The 25,961-nt window shown below is 50.1% G+C and overlaps 1 protein-coding gene across 2 annotated transcripts; it reads left to right on the forward strand.

The window, feature by feature from the left end:
- Positions 1 to 107: 107 nt before the first annotated feature.
- ALKBH3 (alkB homolog 3, alpha-ketoglutarate dependent dioxygenase) lies at positions 108 to 25,721 on the forward strand. 2 transcript variants are annotated; one of them, XM_083163907.1, is made up of 10 exons: positions 108 to 213; positions 4,069 to 4,287; positions 5,491 to 5,585; positions 5,974 to 6,008; positions 6,373 to 6,420; positions 7,628 to 7,731; positions 8,009 to 8,097; positions 9,256 to 9,465; positions 24,245 to 24,343; positions 25,464 to 25,721. In XM_083163907.1, the coding sequence occupies exons 2-10, from the start codon at positions 4,215 to 4,217 to the stop codon at positions 25,542 to 25,544; spliced, it is 834 nt and encodes a 277-aa protein (XP_083020033.1). In that variant the 5' UTR covers positions 108 to 213; positions 4,069 to 4,214; the 3' UTR covers positions 25,545 to 25,721. The 2 variants fall into 2 exon arrangements, with proteins under 2 accessions (XP_083020033.1, XP_083020034.1); XM_083163908.1 differs by having other exon boundaries at positions 144 to 207.
- Positions 25,722 to 25,961: the final 240 nt, after the last annotated feature.

A 25,961-nucleotide genomic window follows, 5' to 3' on the forward strand; every position in this document is an offset into this window, starting at 1 on the left:
TCCACAGGGGTTGAGTGACAGATCTGGCTAAATATATAAGAGATACATGATTTTTGTGATACAGGTGAAATGTGATACATGATACAGCTGACTGGTCGTAGTCCTGGCAGGAGGCGGGGTATAAACACAGGAGGAACTTTTAGTTCTTGGCTCAGCAGCTGGGGACATATTTGAGTGTAACACAGGAGAAGGAAGTAGCTGGAAGAGGTGCAGGTGGGGGCTGCAGAATGTCTGGGGCAGTGCTGCACAGTCCACATTGGTGGTTGGGTTATTCCTGTGTGTTACTATTGTTACTGAGACCCAGGCAGTGTCCTACATTATATTCTATGGTGCATGTGTGTATAATACCCATACAGCAATGGGAGTGCAAGCTCCTTGTTTCAGTGGTGTGTGTGTATGTATGTATGTGTGTATATATATATATATATATATATATATATATATATATATATATATATATCTATCTATCAGGAGTATGCAGGCACTCAGTCAAATCCTCAGACGACTGCCGGGGTGCCAGAGTAGCAGGTATGTAGAAAGGCAGGTTATGGCACTCTCACGGACTCAACAAATAATCGACACGATTTGACCCACAGCATCGTGTCGTGTCGATTATTTGTTGAGTCCGTGAGAGTGCCATAACCTGCCTTTCTATATATATTTTTACCCAATAGGGGTATGGCGCCTAAAACAGAGTTCAAATACAAGTTTGCAAAAATCCGTATCCAATGAAGTAATAAAGGAGATCTTTTCCAATAGTTTGTTTGTTTATTTTCTTCACAGGATAATCGGGTAAAAACGCTTGTAGACAATCCCACAATCCAAAAAAGGGGATTGTCTACAAGCGTTTTTACCCGATTATCCTGTGAAGAAAATAAACAAACAAACTATTGGAAAAGATCTCCTTTATTACTTTATTGGATACGGATTTTTGCAAACTTGTATTTGAACTCTGTTTTAGGCGCCATACCACTATTGGGTAAAAACATTGGGCTTTGTTCGTTCCCTATCCCTCAGGGAACTTAGTGGTGAGGCTGCCTTACTTGTACAAATTATAAAAAGTATATCATTCTGTAAAACATTTATTTGTGAAATAGGCTCTAGCGCGAGTTGGAATATTGGGGATACCTTTATATATATATATATATATATATATATATATATATATATATATATATATATATATATATATATATATATATATATATATATATATATATATAATTTTATTTATTTTTTGGTCCCCAAGGTGCACCAGCAGTCCAGGTCTTAAGCAGTGTTCCCTCTAAGCTGTGCGCGCGCACACTACTCGACGAATGTGCGCACAGACATTACAACAGAGCGCACAAAGCAGCAGTGGTCCCTTTTTGCAGTTGTGGACTCAATTAATGTGTGTTTCACCCATTAACTACATTGTGTGCTGTGTTTTAAATGTTTAATATAATTTTGAAGTAAAGTTAACACAAATGCTTAACGTCATTTTCCAGTTATATATGTGACGCACAAAAATTAAAATTTCCGGTACTTGTGTAGAATCACGGCTCTCACGATGTCCATCGCATAGCAAAAAATCGCATGCGATTGCATGCGATTTTTAACAGAAATGCATCCGAATGCATTGAAATTAGTATCAAACCTTTTCAATGGCCCCCAAATGTCATTTTTGAGGCTGTACCACCCCCACTATCAACGTGAACCCGAAGCGTGGCGAGTGCAGCGGTTCGCGTCCTACGTCCTTTTCATACCCCCACTATCCACGTCGGCGTGAAGTTGAGAATAGAAAGTGTGGCGAGCCACTGAGCCCGAAGCGTGGCGAGCGCACACGGATACCTTCACAGGTATACGCGTCCCCTCGCGGGGCTCGCTGCGCTCGCCACGCTTCGGGCTCGGTGGCTAGCTGCGCTTGCCACACTTTCTATTCTCAACTCCACGCCGACGTGGATAGTGGGGGTATGAAAAGGTCGTAGGACGCGTACCGCCACCCCTCGCGGGCACGCTACGCTCGCCACGCTTCGAGTTCGCATTGATTTTGGGGGTGGTACAGCCTGAAAAATGACATTTGGGGGCCATTGAACATGTTTGACACTAATTTCAATGCATTTGGATGCATTTCTGTTAAAAATCGTATGCGATTTTTTTTTTAAAAATGCTTAAAAACTGCAAAAATCGCATCCCATCGCATGCCACTACATATGGCATGCGATGGGAGCCGTGATACTGCACAAGTACCAAATTTCCTTCCAAAGTTGCACAGCCAAAATCTTTTGCCAAACACAGCCTTCCTAAAATTAGAGGGAACGTTGGTCTTAAGGATATCCGCACTGCACACTACCATGGTTAGCAGAACGCCTCTTCCATGCATGCCAAGAGCAACAGACTTGTGCCAATGCAGATGTGTGGTATTGGCCTGTGATTGGCTGTCTGTAAATGCGGCTGGTGCAGACTGGTGATGTCTCCAAGTTCTACGCTTTATTGATGGTTAATAGTGAATGAGTATTTTCCAAATGTAAAAAAAAAAACGTGGGGTAGAGTAGGTGTATGGTGCATGTTCCCAGCATATCTACCTGCACACATCATGTACTGTATATATGTGCACAGTTGTGGCGTCTATGTCTTGCCCAACTCGGCATCACCCTGCAACCTATAGCTGCTGTGTGTGTGTGTGTGTGTGTACATACATACATACATTGGTTGTGCAGTGTGCATGTGTTTGTTAAGGTGCACATACACTAAGGCGATTTACATGCGATTTCAGCAATAAATCGCATGTTCAGTGCCCAGATTGTACATGACAGGAGGTGCAAAGCAATTTGTGTTCCGGTGCGCATTGCATCGCATCTCCTAGGTCGTACCTGCTGCCAGAGAAATCAGTCATCGGGAGGAGTGAACACTGCTGCGAGACATCGCAGGGCTCGCCACCTCTCCCTCCTCCCATCCGGCAGCAGCAGCTCCCCTCCTTCTGCACTGCTCCCTCCTCCTACCCAGCGGCGCAGCAGCCTTGGACAGGAGAAAATTTGGGGCCGCTGCTTCCCCTGTCCACCATTGTTTTTTTGTTGTTGTTATAACAGCCTGCCACCCACAGCCCAGGGGTGGCAGATTTAATAAATCTCTGGCGTACCAGTGCCATCTTTCCCATTGGGCTTAATGGGCAGTTGCCCAGGGGCCCAAGGATTGTTGGGTGCACTGCCTTAGGAAGCTGCTGCAGCATCGGGATCTGGGCAGTGGCGGCTGGGAGCTTGTAGCACTATTTGCCAGGCGGCAGGGCGGGAAGCGCTGCTGAATTTGAAAACCTATTCTAAATACTGTCTGGATGCCGATTGGCTGAGAGAATTCAGCAGTAGTATTCTGTAACCAGGACCGGCTCAATGAGCCTGGTGCTGGTTATGGCCGGGCAGGGGTCCCCTCGCCAGTTTTTATTATTTATTTATTTTTCTATTTTATTACACAGAGAAGCCTGCACGGATCTATCTGATCCGGTCAGGATTCAGCCAAATACGCCTGAATTATGGGTATTTTCCAGCCAAATTCAGTAGCATGGCGCAGGGTAGCTACTAGCCTCTTCTACATAGCTTTAAATAGCACTATTTAGGCTTGCCCCCCTAGCACCCTGTAGTACAGCCCCCCTAACACCCTGTAGTACAGCCCATCAGATAAATTTTATGGTACCAGTGTATGCAGTAAGATAAATTGCATGCAATATATCTGATGCGAAATAAGCCCTCAAGTACGAAATCTGTCGTGCAAGTCTTCCGGGAAGTGTCATTCAATTTCAAGCGTCAGATAAATTGCCCTAGTGTATGACCACCTTAAATACAGTGGCTGTGCAGTATGTTTATGTGTGTGTACATACAATGACTGCAGTGTGGGTGTACACCATTGTGTAGCAACCTGAACACATCACTAGCCTTATGGGTCATTCCTGCGTCTTCCTGCTTGGCACAGCGCTGGCACACAGCATGCATCACAGCGCTGGCACACAGCATGCATCACATCACTTATGACAGGAGACTTACAAACATGCCCATTGGCCTAACACTGATTTCTTTTTCTTTTTTTCGGTCTTCTCAGAGCAGTGAATGGGCACTATATAATAACTGGTTCCATGTACTGGATTTGTGCACCTGTGCTCCTGTGACACATGTCCTAAATCCTGATCGCAGCTGGTCTCTCCTGCTATTACATGGCAATGAATAGTGACTGTGGAATTTAGAAGGATGGACGACAAGAGACGGAGGGCGCGTGTGCAAGGAGCGTGGGCAGGACCTCCGAAAAATGCTTCTCGTCCTGGTAAAGTCATCGCTGGTTCTGTTCAATTCCCCTTATTTACCTCACCAAGCGGAGATTCAAGGGGTTTTACCGTTACATGTAAAGATCCCTCCATCTTGGTTGTATTATTATAATATACAATTACCTGTGTGGTGATCCGGCACTGATCGTATGGGCTGATCGGACTACGGCCCTATTCTGCCTGGAAGTGGTTATCTCAACCCCAGGTCTCCTGGCTCCTATAAACACTGCAACAGTGATTTATCAAAGCACAGAGCACACTTGTCTACTCTTCCTGAACGGCCGGGAGCCTCTCAATAATTGGAGTGCGCTCCCTGCCTCCTGGAAAGGTAGGTGAGTCTCCCGCGGCCTGCAGACACCCCCCCCCCCCCCCCCTGTCCATGCTACTAACAAAGTGGGAAGGGCAATATGCGCTAACTTGCGTGATCATAGCCCAACCCCCTGGAGGGAGCAGCAACAAAGTTGGCAAGTATGAAGTGGGGCGAGATAAAGTACCAACCAATCAGTTTTAGATCAGTGCTAGGACACGTCTCTCCCAAATCTATTCCTCTACATATGTTACATCTGCCCCGCCGGTAGCGCAGCATCGTGTTACCCAGGTGCATCGGTTATGTCTGCCCCAACCAGCAATGCAGCCTGGTGTTACCTAAGGTTACTGGTTACATCTGCCCCCAACCGGCAGTGCAGCATTGAGTTACCCAGGTACATCGGTTACATCTGCCCCACCTGTAGCACAGCATGGTGTTACCCAAATGCCCTGGTTACATAGGCCCCACGGGCAGCGCAGCATGGTGTTACCCAGGTACACCGGTTACATATGCCCCCCTGCAGAGCAGCATGGTGTTACCGAGGTGTACCGGTTACATCTGCCTTCATCCTGCAGCGCAGCATGGTGGTACACTGGTTACATCTGCCCCCCCTGCAGTGCAGCATGGTGTTACCAGGTACAGTAGTTCTTGTCCTTTTTAATATCGATTCTTGTTGAGCCCAAATGATCACAATATATATTTATTTTGAAGGCTTTACTGGTCATTTAAGCTTTTGCTAAGAAATCTAAGTGGTAGCCCTGATGTCGGTGTGTCATGTTGTGTGTTTGATATTGTCCCTAGTAATCATTGTGTAATTACAGCTCTTGTGTATGGAGAACTATCATACAGTACACATGAGTCTACCTTTCCTAATCATGTATCATGTATGTTCCAGTATCCCGGCCTGCCCCTGCCACCATTATACCCCACCTGGGGGGAAATGAGCAGATTGCACCAGAGAAACCATTTGTATATAAAGAGCCGTCAGAGGTAAGTGATTATATATAGTAGGATATGTGCCAAGAACTCCTCTTACATCACTATGACTGTTACTATTATACTGCAAGTGTCCTATCATCTCTCCACACTTTATTATATTTATTTTTTGCTTTCTTTCTCTTTCTTTCCACGACTTTGAGTTTGTGTCTCTTGCTTGGCAACTTGTTACTGATGGCAGACTTGCAGTTGTGCGTGTGTGTGTGTGTGTGTGCGTGTATGTGTGGGTTGGTTGGTTAACGTCGACAACATAACTTTTAGCAAGTAAAAATATTGTCTTATAAATGTTCCTCTAAATCCTATCCGACCATATAGCTGCAGTGATGGTGTCCTTGCTTTATTGGGACATTTCCATAACTGATCGATTATTGTTTTCTTCCAGGTGAGCCGCAGAGTTCCGGACCCCCGCCTCATTGAGTGAGTGCCCTCTCTAACAGAAGCATATACTGTGAAATCGAATCTTTACTTTATTACATGTAGAAGAAATTCTCCAGTGTTCCAAAACCCCATATGCATTCTAACCCTGACCGTTGTAGGAGAGATGGCTTGGCGAATACGTACACCGGCCAAGCTGCGCGGTGGTGCACATGTGATGACTGTAATGCTAAAGTTGATTCTTCTGAACTCCGAGCATTTCAGGGGGAGCGTTCAGGCTTACAGACAGGGGGGGGCCTAAAACCTGAAACTTTTAAGTGATTTACAGTAGTAAGCTACAAAGAAAGAAAGCAATAATGGATAATTCATTGAACCAATAATCAGTGACCTTATTGTGTTTTTCCAGGAAGGCCGGCACGTATGAAATCAGTACATCGCCCTCAGGGGTCTCGAGGTACGCTCATTGATGGTTCTTTGTCTGGTGATCCTGGAGGGCATTGATGGAGGAAGGGGCAGTAGAAGTGAATGAGGATCTAGATCTGGTGTAGCCAACTCCAGTCCTCGAGAGCTACCAACAGTTAATGTTTTCCAGGTCTCCTCACGGAATTACAAGTGAAGTAATTAGCTCCACCTGTGGATCTTTTAAAATGTGTCGGTGAGTAATGAGTGCACCTGTGCAGCAGCTAGGTTGTCTGGAAAATGTGAAGTGTTGGTAGCTCTCGAAGGACTGGAGTTGGCTACCACTGATCTAGATAATGTGGTTTTCCACATAGGGTTTAGGGTCCTAGAGTCAGACTGTGGGGGGCGGGCAGGGGTAGGGAATATGTATAAATGTGTCCTGTAGCTAGATCATTTTCTTCTGTGGGGCCACAAGGATAACAGTGGATAGAGAGTGAGGTCACGATCCAAGAGGGGGATCGCTGTGCTGCACTAGCAGAGCGGGTGGACAGGTCCGCTTTCTGTCCCGCTGGACCACTAGGGACATGTTGAGTATGGGCAGCAGGGCCGCTCGGCAAGCGCTGGTTCCCTGCCATTTTATCGGCGCCGCGGGAGTCATATCCCGGGCGGCCATTTGCTAGTAGGGGGAGGGAGCCTCTCCTCACACAGCCCCTCCCCCGGAGACAGGGTCATGGATCCTACTCCTACTGTTTTAACATTATCACTGCCTGTCAGAAGTATTCTGTGTTAATTGTTACAGCTGGCTGCCTCTTGTACAATGTCAGAGGACAGCGGTGATGACACATGGGCCTTTATATTGGTGTCCTGCACACGTTGCAAGGCGGGCATCCCCCAGCTTGTGTAGGGTTATGCCGAAAATGTATAAAGATGCATGCGCAGCCCCCTGTGGCAGCTTCCTCTGAGGAACCTGCCTGGGCCCAGCTTACCCAGGTCATGTCTCAGTTAATAGACAAGCTCTCTTCTGCACCGCCCCTGCAGCCGGGACCATGCGAGTCTCAGGCGTGTGTCTCTCCCGAGGAGCCTGCCTGGGTCCGTACTTTGGCAGCCTCAGTTCAGGGCATCCAAACCTCTTTAAAGGGTAAAAGCCTTAAGGCTTGGGTTAGGGGGACTCCTTCCACCAAAGCCCCTCCTCCATCAGGACACTGATACAAATGGAACCGATGAATTTTGGTTCTCCCTAATAAATTGTTTCCTCATCACAGGCTCAGACTGTTCCCCATGTTCATTGACCCCAATGAAGCAGTTTGGATGTTTGAACAGTTGCAGAACGAGCTCCCCTGGAGGCAGAAAACCAATGTTGGTCCAGGTGATTTTCATACTGTTGGTGTTCCCACATTTCCCCAGCAGAGGGAGCTATACACCTGTGATATGTTACTGTATTCGCTGAGTAGCGGTACGCATTAACCCCGGTGTTATCACATCGGCTGCCCAGGTTCCTTCGCCCAAATTATCGGTGTATTGATTTCCGATTCTGATACAAACTACACAGTGACCATCCATTATCACTCCAGCACTTGGGGGAACCACAAGTGTCAGCATGCTGGGGAGACACCGGTGACCTACAGCATCTTGTCTTGTAACAGATGGACCTTACAACGAACCGCGGCTCACCTGTTGGTACGGAGAGGTCCCCTATACTTACTCTCGCTCTACTATGCAGCCCAACCCCCACGTGAGTTCACAGATTTCTATTTGCTATTCTATATAAAATGGCCAGCTCTGTGTCTGATGGGGTCGTGACACAAGACGAGCCGCGAGGTGGAGCTGGTTCTGCTCAGTGATGGGGGATGTCCGTCCTGTAGAAGTCACGGCTGTTTCTCTGTTCCATCAGTAGCCCCATGCTTCAAAAAGTAGCTTACTATGTGTCCCCAGTGTCATCCCCTGACCCCCATGTGCTATCACTGGGTACCTGTCTGGGTGCATGCCCTGCTTACCACATCTTTGTGTCCCCAGTGTCATTCCCTGCTCACCGCATGTCACGTGTCCCCAGTGGCATCTCCTGCTCACGGTATGTCACGTGTCTCCGGTGGCATCCCCTGCTCACGGCGTGTCACATGCCTGTGTCCCCGGTGGCATCCCCTGCTCACGGCGTGTCACATGCCTGTGTCCCCGGTGGCATCCCCTGCTCACGTCGTGTCACGTGCCTGTGTCCCCGGTGGCATCCCCTGCTCACGGCGTGTCACGTGTCTGTGTCACTAGTGGCATCCCTTGCTCACAGAGTGTCACATGTCTGTATCCCCAGTGGCATCCCCTGCTCATCGCGTGTCACGTGTCTCTGTCCCCAGTGGCATCCCCTGCTCACTACGTGTCACGTGCCTGTGTCCCCGGTGGCATCCCCTGCTCACCGCGTGTCACATGTCTGTGTCCCCGGTGGCATCCCCTGCTCATCGCGTGTCACGTGTCTCTGTCCCAAGTGGCATCCCCTGCTCACGGCGTGTCACGTGTCTCTGTCCCCAGTGGCATCCCCTGCTCACTAAGTGTCACGTGTCTGTGTCCCCGGTGGCATCCCCTGCTCATCGCGTGTCACATGTCTGTGTCCCCAGTGACATCCCCTGCTCACCGCGTGTCACGTGCCTGTGTCCCCTGTGGCATCACCTGCTCACTACGTGTCTGTGTCCCCAGTGGCATCCCCTGCTCACGGCGTGTCACGTGTCTGTGTCCCCAGTGGCATCCCCTGCTCACGGCGTGTCTGTGTCCCCAGTGGCATCCCCTGCTCACTACGTGTCACGTGTCTGTGTCCCCGGTGGCATCCCCTGCTCACGGCGTGTCACGTGTCTGTGTCCCCAGTGGCATCCCCTGCTCACTACGTGTCACGTTTCTGTGTCCCCAGTGGCATCCCCTGCTCACCATGCTGAAAGACCGCATTGAGGAAGTGACCGGATACAGCTTCAATTCTCTGCTCTGCAACCTGTACAGAAACGACAAGGACAGCATAGACTGGCACAGCGACGACGAGCCCGACCTGGGCAAACATCCCATCATTGCCTCAGTAAGCCTGGGAGACACCCGAGTGTTCCAGATGAGGAGAAAGCCTCCACCTGTAAGTAATTGCACCAACCTATAGCCACCAGTCTCTGATACATTATATGTATAGTGCAATCTGACCTGGGGAAATAAACTTTTGGTTGCTATGGTTGCCCCGGTATAGCCTGAGGATGGCCATTGGCACTGACCTAAATGACAAGGACAGCCCCGTAGTTCTGGATGGTGGCAGTACCGATGGTGTAATGGTTAGCATTACTGCATCACAGCGCTGAGGTCATGGGTTCAATGCCCACCATGGCTCTAACTGTGCGGAGTTTGTATGTTCTCCCCGTGCTTGCGTGGGTTTCCTCCGGGTACTCCGGTTTCCTCCCACAATCCAAAAATATACTGGTAGGCTAATTGGCTCCCAACAAAATTAACCCTAGAATGTCTGTGTGCGTGTACATGTGGTAGGGAATATAGCTTGTAAGCTCCACTGGGGCAGGGACTGATGTGAATGATCAATATATTCTCTGGACAGTGCTGCGGAATATGAGTGCGCTATATAAGAAACTGCTAATAAATAAATAAATAATGGTGGTGTCTCTGAATCCTCAGCGCTGTGATACATCTCCCATGTTATTGTGACTCGCTGACCGCCCAGGTTCCCCCACTGTCTGCGTTATATAAACCTGTATAATGGGAGCTGGAGGCAGCGTATGAGATAAATGACATAACAGATGTCTCCCCCGTAGACAGCGGCACCTCTTATGGAACCATTGTTAATGTCAGTGTAATTTGGGTACCGTGGGTGGTATAATGGGATCTAAACATGATGCCGTCTCCTACTTACAGTCTGTACAGAAGTCCTAACTGCTTCCCACGCACCTGCTAACAAGCAGCGGGGGGACGCTGCCATTCACTGCAGCCAGAAGAGGAGGGCTCTGCCATTCACTGCAGCTACCGGAAGGGGGGTCTGCCATTCACTGCAGCTAGGGGGAGGCGGTGGGGTCTGCAAATCCACTGCAGCCAGGGGGAGGTGGGGGGTTTGCCTTTCACTGCAGCCAGTGGAGGGGGGTCTGCCTCTCGCTGCAGCCAGGGGAGGGGGGGGGGGTCTGCCTTTCACTGCAGCCAGTGGAGGGGGGTCTGCCTCTCGCTGCAGCCAGGGGAGGGGGGGGGTCTGCAAATCACTGCAGCCAGGGGAGGGGGGGCGGGTCTGCAAATCACTGCAGCAAGGGGAGGGGGGGTCTGCAAATCACTGCAGCCATGGGAGGGGGGGGGGGGGTCTGCAAATCACTGCAGCCAGGGGGGGGGGTCTGCAAATCACTGCAGCCAGGGGAGGGGGGGGGTCTGCAAATCACTGCAGCCAGGAGAGGGGGGGGGGGGGGGGGCTGCAAATCACTGCAGCCAGGGGAGGGGGGGGGGGTCTGCAAATCACTGCAGCCAGGGGAGGGGGGGGGGGGATCTGCAAATCACTGCAGCCAGGGGAGGGGGGGGGTCTGCAAATCACTGCAGCCAGGGGAGGGGGGGGGGGTCTGCAAATCACTGCAGCCAGGGGAGGGAGGGGGGGGGGGGTCTGCAAATCACTGCAGCCAGGGGAGGGGTCTGCAAATCACTGCAGCCAGGGGAGGGGGGGGGGTCTGCAAATCACTGCAGCCAGGGGAGGGGGGGGGGGGGGTCTTCCATTTACTGCAGCTGGGGGGGTCTGCCATTCACTGCAGCTAGGTGGAGGGAGGGGGGTCTGCAAATCACTGCAACCAGGGGAGGGTTCTGCCATTCACTGCAGCTAGGGGGAGACAGGGAGTCTGCCATTCACTGCAGCTAGGGGGAGACAGGGAGTCTGCCATTCACTGCAGCTAGGGGGAGACAGGGAGTCTGCCATTCACTGCAGCTAGGGGGGGGGTCTGCCATTCACTGCAGCTGGGGGGGGGGTCTGCCATTCACTGCAGCTAGGGGGAGGTGGAGGGTGGGGATCTGCCATTCACTGCAGCCAGGGGAGTGCGGTCTGCCTCTCACTGCAGCAAGGGGGGGGGGGGGTTGTTTTCTGGCATTCACTGCAGCCGGGGGAGGGGGGTCTGCCATTCACTGCAGCCGGGGGAGGGGGGTCTGCCATTCACTGCAGCCGGGGGAGGGGTGTCTGCCATTCACTGCAGCCGGGGGAGGGGGGGTCTGCCATTCACTGCAGCCGGGGGAGAGGGGGGTCTGCCATTCACTGCAGCCGGGGGAGGGGGGGGGGTCTGCAAATCACTGCAGCCAGGGGAGGGGGGGGGGTCTGCAAATCACTGCAGCCAGGGGAGGGGGGGGGGGGTCTACAAATCACTGCAGCCAGGGGAGGGGGGGGGTCTGCAAATCACTGCAGCCAGGGGAGGGGGGGGGTCTGCAAATCACTGCAGCCATGGGGGGGGGGGGGTTTGCAAATCACTGCAGCCAGGGGAGGGGGGGGGGTGTCTGCAAATCACTGCGGGGAGGGGGGGGGTGTCTGCAAATCACTGCAGCCAGGGGAGGGGGGGGGGGGTTCTGCAAATCACTGCAGCCAGGGGAGGGGGGGGGGGGTTCTGCAAATCACTGCAGCCAGGGGGGGGGGGGGGGGGTCTGCAAATCACTGCAGCCAGGGGAGGGGAGGGGGGTCTGCAAATCACTGCAGCCAGGGGAGGGGGGGTGTCTTCCATTTACTGCAGCTGGGGGGGTCTGCCATTTACTGCAGCTGGGGGGGTCTGCCATTCACTGCAGCTAGGTGGAGGGAGGGGGGTCTGCAAATCACTGCAACCAGGGGAGGGTTCTGCCATTCACTGCAGCTAGGGGGAGACAGGGAGTCTGCCATTCACTGCAGCCGGGGGAGGGGGGTCTGACATTCACTGCAGCCGGGGGAGGGGGGGTCTGACATTCACTGCAGCCGGGGGAGGGGGGTCTGCCATTCACTGCAGCCGGGGGAGGGGGGTCTGCCATTCACTGCAGCCGGGGGAGGGGGGTCTGCCATTCACTGCAGCCGGGGGAGGGGGGTCTGCCATTCACTGCAGCCGGGGGAGGGGGGTCTGCCATTCACTGCAGCCGGGGGAGGGGGGTCTGCCATTCACTGCAGCCGGGGGAGGGGGGTCTGCCATTCACTGCAGCCAGGGGTGGGGGGTCTTCCATTCACTGCAGCTAGGGGGAGGGGGGTCCTGGCAATCACTTTGCCACAGGAAGATTGGAGGGTATCTCTGCCATTTTCTGCAGCCAGGATATAGCTAGATCTACTTCTCGCCTCTATGAGGTGAAGTGCCACCGGTGACCACTAGAGGCCACTTGATGGACTAAATTACTCCTTTGTGCATGAATAGATGTCATCACTGAAAGTGAAAGCAATATTTGCAGGGACACATATCTTTTTCATGCTAGCTGGATATGGAGAGAAGGAGCTGTGAAGACAGGGATTGGAGGTAGGAGCAGATAGGGACTGGTGGTGGGGTGGAGAGTTTGTGGGCTAAAACTGTCACAGCTCAAAGTGAAAGTACATTGCAGAAGCCGTAATTGTGACAGGCTTTTACCTAGTTGTGAATAACTCTATAACATCCCTCCTTTTGTATTGGACTAACATAATGTAGAGATGGAGTGTCCCTCTTCCTTGCAGGGGCTGGTGGTAGTTTCAACAGCAGGGGACGCGTGCGAGCTCCCCACGGGTCCCCGCCGCCAGTCCCCCACCTATGCGGAACAGGCCTGCCAACTTTGGTGTAAGCAAAGGCAATTACCGACCTCGGACATCTAGCAATAGTCTGTTTAGAAGCTGACCACCCTCTTTTATGTACATCGTACAGTCAGTCTTCCGAAACTTCTTAACTCTGTCCACATAAACGCGCAGACTTCAAATGGAAGTCTGACACGACCTTTGGCAAAAACGTAGGTACCGTACGAAGGACAGTCCTGTCCTCATGAAATACTAGCAAAGGCGACTTGCAAGACAAAGACTCAGAAACTCTTCTGGCGAAAGCAATTGCCAGAGGAAAAGTAAGTTTCCACAAGAGAAACTTTAGATCAGCCAACCTTAGAGGTTCGAGGGGGTGGCTTCTGTAACACTGCCAGCACCAACAATAAGTCCCATGGCGCCACTGGCTGTCGATAAGGGGGTTTAATGGGTATAACCCCTTGAAGGAAGGTCTGAACCTCCGGTAAGAGAACCACCCTGTTTTGAAAGAAAATGGATAGCGAGGCAAGTTGCACTTTTTAAAGACTGCAGACTCAACCCTGCCGAAAACACATCCTGGAGAAAATCCAAAAGTCTAACCAACTTAAACCTAGAGGTGTGCACCTTCTGCTTCTCACACCACCTGTTATAAATCTTCCAGACCATATGGTAATTTGCTGCAGACACTTGTTTTCGAGCCTTCAACATTGTCTGAATAATTGCCTCCGAGAAACCTTTCTTCTTCAATAACGAGGTTTCAAAAGCCATGCCTTCAAATTTAGCCAAGCAAGGTCCTGATGAGGAAATGGACCTTGCCTGAGCAGATCTGGATGAAGAGAAATGCACCAAGGTGATGTCACTAACAATCTCAGTATGTCTGAGTACAGAAGGCGCGCTGAGGAGCAGCACGCATCTCCCCGAGGCTCCGTCTCACCGATCACCGGAGACACACTCCTCGCCGTTCCCCCGGCTGATTGCTGCTCCCCCTCACATACCGGAGACCCCCTGAGAGCCCCCGAGTGCAGTTGCGGAGCCGGGGAGGGGACTGGTGCCCTTCCTGCGGGTTGCGACTCTCGGGGATCGGAGCTCCCGCCAGCCGCGCCCGCCATCTTGGAGCCTGCAGCCGGAGAACGACGCGGCGGCTCACCCGCCGACGCACCCGATATACCCCGCCGGTTCTCCGCACAGGTGCTTGGACGCCCGGAGGTTACTGGGTCCCCCAGCGCCTACAAGAAAGATCTCCGCACAGGGACTTGGATGCCTGGTGACTCCTGGGACAGCCAGCACCCTCAGAAAGGAGCTGACCAGCCGCGACCGGATCGCCGCACACCGCGGCTTCGGGAGTGAGGCCTCCGATCCACACAACACCCAGGTGAGAGATCTGAGTTCAGCCGGGGGGCACCGGAGGGGCCTAATTCTAACAAAGAGGCTCCTGGGCAGACACTATCCACCACTCTAAAGCTCTGTGGATCCCAGAAAACTCCCTCGCACAGACATAGGGCTGCAGAGCCCTTCTATCGGAGAGCTCCTCTCTCACCCAGCGATCCCCCCCGGGCCCTAAGTCAGCTGATCCGCCTATCCCTGTCCCTACCAAGCCAATCACTCTACAGCCCCACCTCACCCCAAGCCACTCAATCTGGTAGCTGCCATCTCGCTGAGTTGCATCCCAGAGAGGAATTAAGTGCCACCAGGAGAATTTAACAACCACAGGGATAGCTATATAAAAAGGGGAATCAACACCAACCACTGACTTTTTCCCCTAGTGCGGAGCTGACTCCTGGCCACCTAGAGGTCTAGGTCCGCTGACCTTCCTCCCACATGTTGCCCCCATTCTCCGACTCCTCTCGCTCTTAACTGAACCCTCTGTGCCTAGAAGATCAACCAATCAAATCTTGAACCTCCCTATCAAGCACTGGATAACCACACTTACGACCCAGACACCAAGCGAACCATGCAACTCCCATAATCCAGAGGCGCTTGGGAGGGGAGACTCCCCACTCGGAGATGCTCAACGCATAGCACTAACCTCTCACTAAACTCGAAATCCTCCAGACAAGACACCCTACCTGTCCCCCCGCCACACGATCTTGTCACTCAGACCCTGAAAGGGCCTTTCTCTCCCCCTACGGCTACACTATGTCTCAAAAAGGCCGTAAATCCTCTAACAATTCGAAATCAAACATTCTGCGAGTCTGGGAAAAATCTGGTTCCCTTGCCAAACATTCTCCAATATCTGAACAGACATCCGACTCCGAAGATACTCCAGGTGCGGACATGGCGCTCTCTGCAAAGGACATAGTCCAAATTGTCACAAAAACAATTCAAGAAGAAATGAGAACGGTCCTGGCCGAATTCAAATCGGAGCTAGCCGACCTAGGCTCCCGCACCGACGCCTTAGAACAAAAAATGGATGAGGTATGTACCTATCAAACCGTCGTAGAACAAGAGATCTCAGATATCAAATCCGAATTTGACTCCTTCAAAGAACAACTGGAGGACATCGAAAACAGGAACAGGAGAAACAACATCAGGATCCGCAATGTTCCTGAAACGGTTTCAAATGAAGACCTGCACTCTTATCTAGAAAATCTCTTCGCACAACTAATTCCTAGTGTTCCTAAACCGGAGCTGCTACTAGATCGAGCCCACCGCGCCTTGAGACCCAAACCTCAACCCTCACAGCCCCCCAGAGACATCATCTTGAGGTTTCACTATTACACCACCAAAGAGCGCATTATGACAGCAACCCGAGGATCTCCCTCGATCACCTATGCAGAATCCCAGATTCAAATCTTTCAGGATCTCTCTCCGGTCACCCTAAAGAAAAGAAGAGACCTAATCAACATTACCAAAGCCCTCAGGAACCACTCCATCAGATACAGATGGGGCTTCCCGTTTCAGCTGCTAGTTGTGAAGGACGGTAACACCTATGTCATAAAGACACCTCAACAAGGCTTCGACCTGCTCCAAAAGTTTGGTATCATTGATACTATTCCAAACTCTCTCCAACCACAAACCTCACAGAATCGCTCTAACCCCTCAGCTCCCTCTCCAGAATGGACAAAAACCTGACTGTCTAAACAACGTGATTTACTACCCTGCTACCACTATCTACCTTGTTCATTCGCTATACTACGCTAAGTATCTGCAATCTCTTTAGTTACACAGTTCAAAGTGTTTGGATTACTGTTTCATAATACTTCTGATAACGTAGGCCGTATTATTACTTAAATTAGAGATAACTGTTTCTAGTTGCCTCAATTTTTAAATATATTTCATGTGATTGCTCTTGTGCATTGTTCCTATACTAACTTGATCTGAATAAGTTCTATTTGTTAGGTAGAAATTATTTCCTTCTCTTCTACTATTCTTAAACTCTATTTCCCTCTATTTCTAATAACCGGTCACACCACTATCTTATACTGAGATAAATATATCAAATATCTCTTGTCAGTCACCATAGCCAAGCCTAATACTTGGTTTCGCTCAGGCGGTGAATTGTGTTACCTCTATCTCTACTCCTAAACTTTATGTGCAGAATATTGACTAATCGTTCATGGTTTTATGCAATCTCTTTAATGTCCCGGGTCTTGTTTCCATCTCCCAATGGGGGCAACACCTTGGATAACTGGTAAAGCACCTCTTTAGGTTTCTAAACTCTCTTCTACTCTGTTTTCACAATAGATGTGCCTCTAGTTCACCAGGTACTGTTAGGCAAAAACTGCTTTTAGCTAACGTAATGCTTTCAAACATTATATCAGCTGATGTTATGACCTCTCTCACCTTCTATCCACTTTCGCCCCCCTTCCTTCCCCCTCCCCCTTCAACCCTTGGGTGTCCAACCTCATACAGCCCCTCTCTCGCACCTCCACCGTATGAGCATCTCCTCAAACCTCAGCTCCTGTATTGATGCTTCTCCCCACCCTCCCCATGCCCCACATGCACATGCTTCTCCTATACCCCCAGCTACTACCCGGCTGGCGTATCGCCCCCCCTCAGGGACACTGTCACGTTGACACTGTCCCCTCAAACATTGAGTCCCTCCCGCCTTTTGGGAGACCTCGCCTATCCCCTCTTATACTTACCCTCTCACTCCAACCCATCCCTCCCTCCCCATCTCCTGTCCCGGGCGGGGCTGGGAGCGCAGGCACATATCCTCCCAATTTACTCGCTTTCCTCCAATTTGATCCCCCATGACGCTTAAAATTTTATCCCTGAATGTAAACGGCCTCAACTCACCCACAAAAAGAGCCATGGCCATCCAATTCATGAATAGACGCAATCCTGATATTATTATGCTCCAGGAAACCCACCTCAAACCACCTCATCCGTCAATATCCTCCAGAAAATTCCCACATGTCTTTTACTCCTCAATGTCCGCCAAACGCAGAGGCACTGCCATTCTAATTCACCGCGACCTCCCATTAAGCATTGAGAATACTTTCTCAGACGCCAAGGGTAGATTCATCATACTCTCAGGTACATTCAACCAATCTCCTATTATTCTCGCTTCTGTCTACGCCCCCAATACACAGCAAAGCTCCCTGTATGCCACGTTCTTCGCGCGGCTAGCACAATTCCCCCCCCTGTCCCACCTTCATTGGGGGCGACTTTAATGCTACCATCCAACCTCATCTAGATAGATCTCAGTCAAATTCATCTCTACCCAATCACGCCAGGCTTTCTAAACGCCTCCTCACACACCTAGCTAGACACAACCTTTACGACTCTTGGAGAGTTTTATATCCCACAGCACCGGGGTATACCCACTTTTCCCCTCCCCACAACCTCCACACTCGAATCGATTATATTTTTGCAGATCCCCTCTCATCACAAAACTTGATAGATGCCAATACGATTCCAGTATCCTGGTCAGACCACCTGGCTATAGAGCTAAATGTCCGATCTACTCTCCACCCTCCTCTAAAGCAATGGCGTATTAACGACTCCCTGCTTCTCAAGCCAGATATCCTCCAAGAATTAAACCTATTTATCGCAGATTTTTATTCTTTAAATAATACCCCAGACATCCCTCCCTCCATTCTTTGGGAAGCTCACAAGGCCACAATGAGGGGCAAACTAATAAGCCTGACAAGTGCACACAATAAAGCTACACGCGAACGCATTCAAGAGCTAGAAAACACCCTTACTTCCCTCACACAAGACCACCAACTCCACCCAACTCATCACAAATATATGGAACTCCTAACGACAAAAGGCCAATTAAACCAACTCCTCTCATCCAAAGCCACTCAAGCACTACTATGGGCAAAGCAGAAATTCTATGAAAAATCCAACAAAGCAGATGCACTATTAGCTAACCAACTTAGGGCCAAACGTACCAAAAACAGGATTATATCCCTAAAATGTATAGATGGCACTGTCACGTATAACTCCAATACCATGGCCGCTCAATTCCGCACCTTCTATGAAAACCTCTACAACCTTGCATCCTCTGAACCCACTATTGCAACCAACTCAGAAGCCCTAGACAATTACCTCTCATCATGTCAACTCCCTAAACTGACCCCGTCCCAAATAGAAGCTTTAAATACCCCGATCACCTCCGACGAAATCCTCGCTACCATTAAAACCCTGCGACGTTCAGCAGCTCCTGGGCCCGACGGGTTTTCAAACCTCTACTATAAAAAAATGGCCCAACCCCTCGCCCCAATGCTCACTCTCCTATTCAACTCGCTTCTTCAAGGCCATTCCATAGACTCAGCCACAACCAGGGCTAACATAATAGTTATCCCCAAACCCGACAGAGACCCCACAGAGATGGGAAACTATCGTCCCATTTCCCTGCTCAACTCCGATCTAAAGTTATATGCCAAAGTTCTTGCTAACCGCCTTGCTCCCCACCTCCCTACACTAGCCCACCCAGATCAAGTGGGTTTCATACCCAACCGCCAAGCACCTGACAATACTAGACGCCTTATCGATCTTATACACGTGGCCAATAAGCGGGCAGAACCAGCCCTGGTTGTGGCCCTCGACGCCGAAAAGGCTTTCGACAGGGTGGCGTGGCCTTTTATTCATAGCACCCTGACACACATGGGATTCACTGGTCCTTTTCTAAACGGTATCTTAGCTCTTTACAACAACCCATCAGCCTCGGTACTAGTTAACGGCCTTAAATCACCCCAGTTCGAAATTAAAAACGGCACACGCCAGGGCTGTCCACTTTCCCCCCTCCTTTTTGCACTAATCATGGAACCCCTGGCCTCCCGCATACGCATCATTCCAAATATTTATGGCATCGACATAGGCTCCGCAAAACACAAAATAGCCCTCTACGCCGACGACGTCATACTCACCCTTACTAATCCACTTCCTTCACTGACATCTCTCTTCTCCGAAATCCAATCATACAGCTCATTCTCCAACTATAAAATTAATACATCGAAATCAGAGGCCCTTGATATCAACATTGCTCCACCCGACCTTGCCTCCCTCCAATCTAAATTTCCGCTCCGATGGCAAACGCACAAAATCAAATACCTGGGAACCTATCTAACCAAATCATACACAGACCTTTACGCGGCGAACGTTCCTAGAATGTTGGCAACCATCAGATCTGACCTTGCCACCTGGAGCCCACAATTTATTTCCTGGGTGGGCCGGATGGCGGCGATCAAGATGATGATCTTACCACGCCTGCTATACCTCTGGCAAACTCTCCCCATTCATATCCCTACTACAATTCTGAAACACCTCCAAAGAGACATTAGCACCTTCGTCTGGGCGGGCAAAAAACCCAGAGTCAAACTTCGCCTCTTACAAAAACATCACACTACAGGAGGTCTCGGTCTCCCCGACCTCACCAAATATTATAGAGCCGTACATATTGCCCCTGTAATACTCTGGCACGCCCCCCCTTCACAAAGAATTTGGACCCTCATTGAAGCATCCTCCATCGCACATTACTCTCTTTACTCTCTTCTATGGATCCCGTCATCGGCCCGTCCCAAGATGTCATCCCTTCTCCCAACTACCCGCCATTCACTTAAGATATGGGACCTTTCCACTAAACTATACAAACTGCGATCACACCACCCTTCACTCACTCCACTATGGAATAACCCTGCTTTCCCTCCGGGGACCAACAAAGACGAGTTTAAAGCCTGGACGAGTCATAACATTATTTTTCCCATTGACATCGCCCCCACGCCACTATTCCCTGAATTCGAATCCCTTAGATCCAAATACTCGATTCCAAACTCTAGCTTCTACCAATATTTGCAAATCTGCCACTTTTACAAATCTATTCCTCAGGCCTCCCCATCCCTCAAAAGATCCCCCCTTGAATCTTTATGCAGACAACCCCAAATCACGAAAAAATTGATATCAACCATCTACCAGATCCTTAACACTTTCAATCAGCCGCAGAAAGAGAAACATGAAGTTGCATGGGAATCAGATATGGGAGAGGAACTCAGCGCAAAAAACTGGTCTGATATCAGATTAGCCATTGCAAAAAGCTCTATTTCAACACGTATAAAAGAAAACGCATACAAAATTTACTACCGTTGGTACTTGGTACCGACCAAGCTCCACTCCATTTACCCCTCTACCTCCTCTCAATGTTGGAGATCATGTGCTCAAGAAGGCAATCATCTCCACATATGGTGGAGCTGCCCAATTATCCAGCCCTTTTGGCTAGAAACTCATGAACTAATCAAAGAGATTCTCAACATCCAGATGCCCTCCTCACCTTCTTTCTCCCTGTTGATGAGACCAATCCCACACATCCAACCTGCTTCTCAAAAGCTAATTAACCATATCCTAAATACAGCTAAATGTCTAATAGCCAAAAACTGGAAAAGCCCCCTCCCACCCTCCAAACCTATCTTGGTCAATGCTATCTGGTCCACATACAAAATTGAGAAAATCACAGCATTTTTAAACGACTCCACTCCCTCCTTCATAAAAGCTTGGTCCCCGTGGACCTCCTTCTTTCAATCCGAGGCCCCTTTGACGCATATCTGACTACTGCTTGTATATCACCCCAACCCCGCATCTAAAACTGCCTGCCATCCCGACCCCGCCCCCCCCCCCCTTACCCCCCTTTCCTTCCCCCTACTCCTCTCCCTCCACTATACATACACCCTCATAGTCCATTTGTCCTTCGCTATAGCTTCTCTATAGCTCTCTTGAGTTGATATATGGACTTCTCTTCAAAAACCAAAACGCACTCAATCTGTTTACACCATGTTAAATTTATTATTGGTTTTGACTGCTTTGTATTTTTGACTTGAAAAAACCCAATAAAAATTTCTTTAAAAAAAAAAAAAAAACAATCTCAGTATGTCTGAATACCAGGACCTCAGGACCTTCTGGGCCAATCCGGCACTACGAGAATGATCCATGACTTCTGTACTCTCAATCTCTTGAGGACCCGAGCAATCCTGGGAAAAAGAGGAAAAACATGTGCCAGCTTGTAGTTCCAAGGGACCATCATGGCATCCACATCCTACACCGTCTGGTCCATGAACAAAACCGGGCCACCTGACAGTTGTGTCTTGATGTCATCAAGTCCACCTCTGGGAGCCCCCAGCGAGCCACAAAGTCTTGAAACCTCTGGGTGCAAAGCCCATTCCCCTTCCAGCAACTCCGATCTGCTGAGGAAATCTGCCTCTATATTCCGGACTCCAGGAATAAAGACTGCCGACAGGGCTGGAACGTGTAACTCCACCCACTAAAAACTGTGACACCTCCCGCACCGCCATCTTGCTGCGGGTGGCCCCTTGATAGTTGAGACTGAATCTTTATCCGTAATCCGGTCAAGAACTCCTCTGCTTGCTGTAGAGCTCTCCACACCGCTCAGAGCTCCAAGATGTTTATCGGAAGAGTCAACTCCGTGTGTGGCCATAGTCCCTGAAGCCTGAGATGTAGAGCAACTGCTCCCCATCCCCTTAGACTTGCATCGGTCGTGACCACAAACCATTCCCAGGTCCGCAGAGAACGACCTAACTGGAGAGTTTCCAAATCCGTCCACCAGCCTAAGGATTCCCTCGTCTCCTGAGTCAGTACAAGCCTTTCTCGTTTCATGGCCTGCGGATCCCCTGACCACTTGTTGAGAATGTTCCATTTGAAATGTCCTTGAGTGAAACCTTGCATATTGCAATGTCTTGAACGTGGCCACCATTTTGCCCAACAGTTTCAGACACATCCATACTGATGGATTGAGAGATTGGAGAAGTGATAAGAACGAGTCGTATGTCCCTGGCCTTAGTCTCTGGTAGAAACACCCAATGTAAGTGAGGGTCCAGAACCATTCCAAAGAATTGCAACCTTTGGGTCGGAACCAACTGAGACTTCTTGAAGTTCAGTATCCACCCGTGCTCCTGGAGAAACAGCGTTGCTATTTCCAGACGCCTCTTCCGACTCTGCCTTGCAAAGCAGGTCGTCCAGGTATGGAATAATAACTATTCCCTGTAACCTGAGTGTCAATGCCATGACCGCCATCACTTTCGTGAAGACCCTTGGTGCAGTTGCCAGACCAAATCGAAGGGCCTGGAACTACAGGTGTTCACTACAAATAGGCATATATAGATATGCATCCTGAATATCTATGGACGCCAAATGTTCCCCTGGCTCCATGCTCAGCAACACAAGAACAGAATGGAATAGAATCCCTTCTTCCATTCCCCTGGCGGTACTGGTATGACTACCCCCTTCTGAGTGAGAGAAGCTGCCCGAGGTAAGGGTGTTGGGATAAAACGACTTGGCGGGTCCCCCTTCAGGTTGATCCTGTGAGATCACAGTCTGTACCCAAGGATTCTGAGTGGACTGGGTCCAGGTGTCCCGAAACTGCAGGAGTCGACCCCCCGACTCTGATCCCAGAACGGGGAGCCGTCTCCCAGTCATGCCAAGGATTTATCCTCCGCTTTGGAAGACTGTGTTTCTTAGCAAAGGCACTAAAGCGGAATCTGGAGGATCTTCCCTTGCCACCGGGTTGCCCTCTGTCCCCCCTCCCCCCACAGGGTTCCCTTGTGATGATGGAGGGGAGCTCAGAGGGTTGTGATGATGGATAAAGTCTAAGGGAGATCCTGAGATCATCCCTCTGCCTATAAAGAGCATGCACCAAGTCAGCCATTGATCTACCCAGGGCTGTCGCCTACGCAGGTGCAGGCTGCTCTGCCCTCTGTGCTTGAGCCCCACTGGGAACAGAGTCCCATGCAGGGCACAAATCCCCCTGGTCCATCTGTTCACAAGTTAATTTAACGCCGCAAAACCTGTAGAATATTAACATGGCAGAAGCCCCCTCTTCCACAACAGCAGAATTACACCTTTCTGTCCTTATTACAATAATCACAGTGCAAATGTCAGGCGCTATACAGAATAATGCAACCTGTGTACTTATCTGCCAGCTGCTGTTGTTGACCCTCAGCGGTGACCAGGAAAGGCACGGCCCAGAGGAAACTTCACCGTAACCTGCAGCAACTTAATCTCCCTTTTCAGCTCCGCACAGTGTGGGGAAAAAGGGCGCCAGACTACAGTGGGGAAGAGACCAAGTCTCTGCTTCAGCATGGAGGGTATGCCTTTTAGCGCCCTCCTCCTTCAGCCGCTCCCATCTGCTGTTTCCTCTGTCTCAGTGTCTCCCCTTGAAAATGGATCACTCGGCAGTGCCCTGCTGACGAGCTTGATCTCCAACATGGAGCTTGCCTGTAAGCCCAGAAAAATGGCAGCGCAATAGCGGGGGGTCCATCACCCATGTTCTCCCTCTAGCGGGAGCTTGTTCAGGTCCCCCCTCCCTCTCCCCAGGAAGCTTCACACTGCACCTGCAAATAGCTAAGAGAAATTAATAAAATAAAGAATCCTAACTAACTGTAACTTGGCTGCTGCACGCAGCCCCATAGCATATGCACCCACTCCTGTGGGCACCTGTGGGCTTTCTGGGATGCAGCAGGGGAGGAGCCTGCCTCTTAAAGTCATAGCATAGGTGCCTTGGCTCCTCCAGACCCTACTACATCCCATTATTAAGCTGTGTCACCAGGATGGATGATGGAGAAATAACATCCTTGGTTTGCACAGAGGGAAGATGGACACGTGTGTGTGTGTGTGTGTGTGTGTGTTTGTGTGTTTCTCTGTGCTCAGCAGACGCTTTGTTTTGCGGGTCATGTTCCCGATCCGTATTGACCATTTATAACTGCGCAACTTCTAGTTTCCACTTAATGTGATTCCCCTGCAGGAAGACCGTGGAGATTACACATACGTGGAACGTGTCCATATACCGCTGGATCGTGGGACCCTTCTGCTTATGGAGGGAGCGACACAAGAAGACTGGCAGGTGGGTGAGGAGAATCCTTCTATTCAGCCTGGCCCACCTAGGGCTCTTCAGCTGTTGTGAAACTACACGTCCCAGCATGCTTTGCTACAGTTTTGCCAATAGGGAATGCAACACTGGGGCAAGGCATGTTGGGATAGCAACTGGTTAGGCCTCGTTAGGGACCTTCAGGTGTTATACGCTGTGCAGTGCTGGCCTACAGGCTGGGAGTCCTCCCTCAGGCGCCCATAGTGCAGCTGATGTGATAATACTTCTTATGTGTCTCAGACCCTCTTTAACCCTTTAAGTGCCAAGTGAATTTGTCAAAATAGGGGTGAAAATTGGCAAGCAAACATTTGTATTCCTCATAACGACCTGTAATGTTACCTTATATAGGAAATATAACCTTTTTTACACAACATTATTTTATTTGAATCTATATAACAAATGTGAGCGACGCTGGAATTATTAGCGGATATTTTGAACATCTCTCTGACATATTGGCCCTCAAAGGGTTAAATCTGTTAAGCTTGTAACCAATGACCGCAGTACACAGTTACTGTCTTGCTGCATGTGCCCCTCTTTTCCGGATCTTTTAAATCATTGGTCATTGTAGCAGAACCAGGTGTTTTATATTAAGTGACTTAGGGCCGCATTTATCAAACAATATTTGCGGCTAAATCCCCGAAAACACCCTTTCGGGGGTTAGCCGCAAATATTAAGTATCACCCTAATGTACCAAAGGGGGGCCACAACAGGAATCTCCCATCCCTGCTGCGATCCCCTGTGCACCGCTGCCAGCCACGGCCCCTATAGGTTTCTATGGAGGATGCAAAGCTGCCCAATGTATCAACATTGGGCAGCAGCACATTGCATCCCTGGGTTATTGCCATTCTGAGATAGCATATGGGCTACACAACGCACTGCTGCGTGGGGGGGGTCAGTGCTAACCGCACATGCGCAGGCCCCCCAGCTTCCGGCTCAGCACATCGCAAGGATGGGCTCCTTTAGGAGTCCTGTCCTTGTGAGTGGGGGATGATGCACCCCAGCGCTAGTATCGCATTTTACCCCCCCCCCCGGTTTACAAGTTTGTGCCTGTCCTGTAACTCCTTGTAACCTCCATGTTTTATGTTCTTCCTACTAGCACCGCGTGCCAAAGGAATATCACGACCGCCAGCCCCGCATTAACCTGACCTTCCGCACCATGTTCCAGGATCTGAGGTAACGCTGGACCCTGACTGCTGGACAGTGATCTTGGGACTCCCCTAGGAACGGAACATGTTTTTCTCCTCGTTATTTTCTGCAATAAACTAAGACTGCAGATTATGTTATTTTGTTCTTTTTCAGAAGCAAAATTCTGTCCGGTTCTGTTAATACATAAAGCAAATGTCTTATCCACTTATTTAGTGCAAACCGTGTTTTTACGTAACGTTATAGAAATACAACTATATGCCCAGCTGCACTTGTGTCTAACACCCTCCTTGGCGGCCATAGATCCCCCAGTGGCAATAAATTGTGCGCTGCCAAAACAGCCACCCAGTCGCTGAGTTAAGGAAGGTTGTGGTAAACCAAAAGCAACTACTGCACCACAACCCGGGTACAGGGACGGTCCTTTTCTCCAAGTCACATGGGTTATCACACC

Source organism: Crinia signifera, chromosome 11 (genome assembly GCF_055691185.1).
Source record: "Crinia signifera chromosome 11, ASM5569118v1, whole genome shotgun sequence".
Lineage (NCBI taxonomy): Eukaryota > Metazoa > Chordata > Amphibia > Anura > Myobatrachidae > Crinia > Crinia signifera.

What these genes read in the sequence shown, in the direction of transcription:
- ALKBH3 (XM_083163907.1), top strand. Translation starts at nt 4,215, where the DNA reads ATGGACGACAAGAGACGGAGGGCGCGTGTGCAAGGAGCGTGGGCAGGA. An exon ending in GAAAACCAATGTTGGTCCAG is followed by an intron (nt 7,732 to 8,008) that starts GTGATTTTCATA and finishes GTCTTGTAACAG; the next exon opens with ATGGACCTTACAACGAACCG. An exon ending in CTATGCAGCCCAACCCCCAC is followed by an intron (nt 8,098 to 9,255) that starts GTGAGTTCACAG and finishes CTGTGTCCCCAG; the next exon opens with TGGCATCCCCTGCTCACCAT.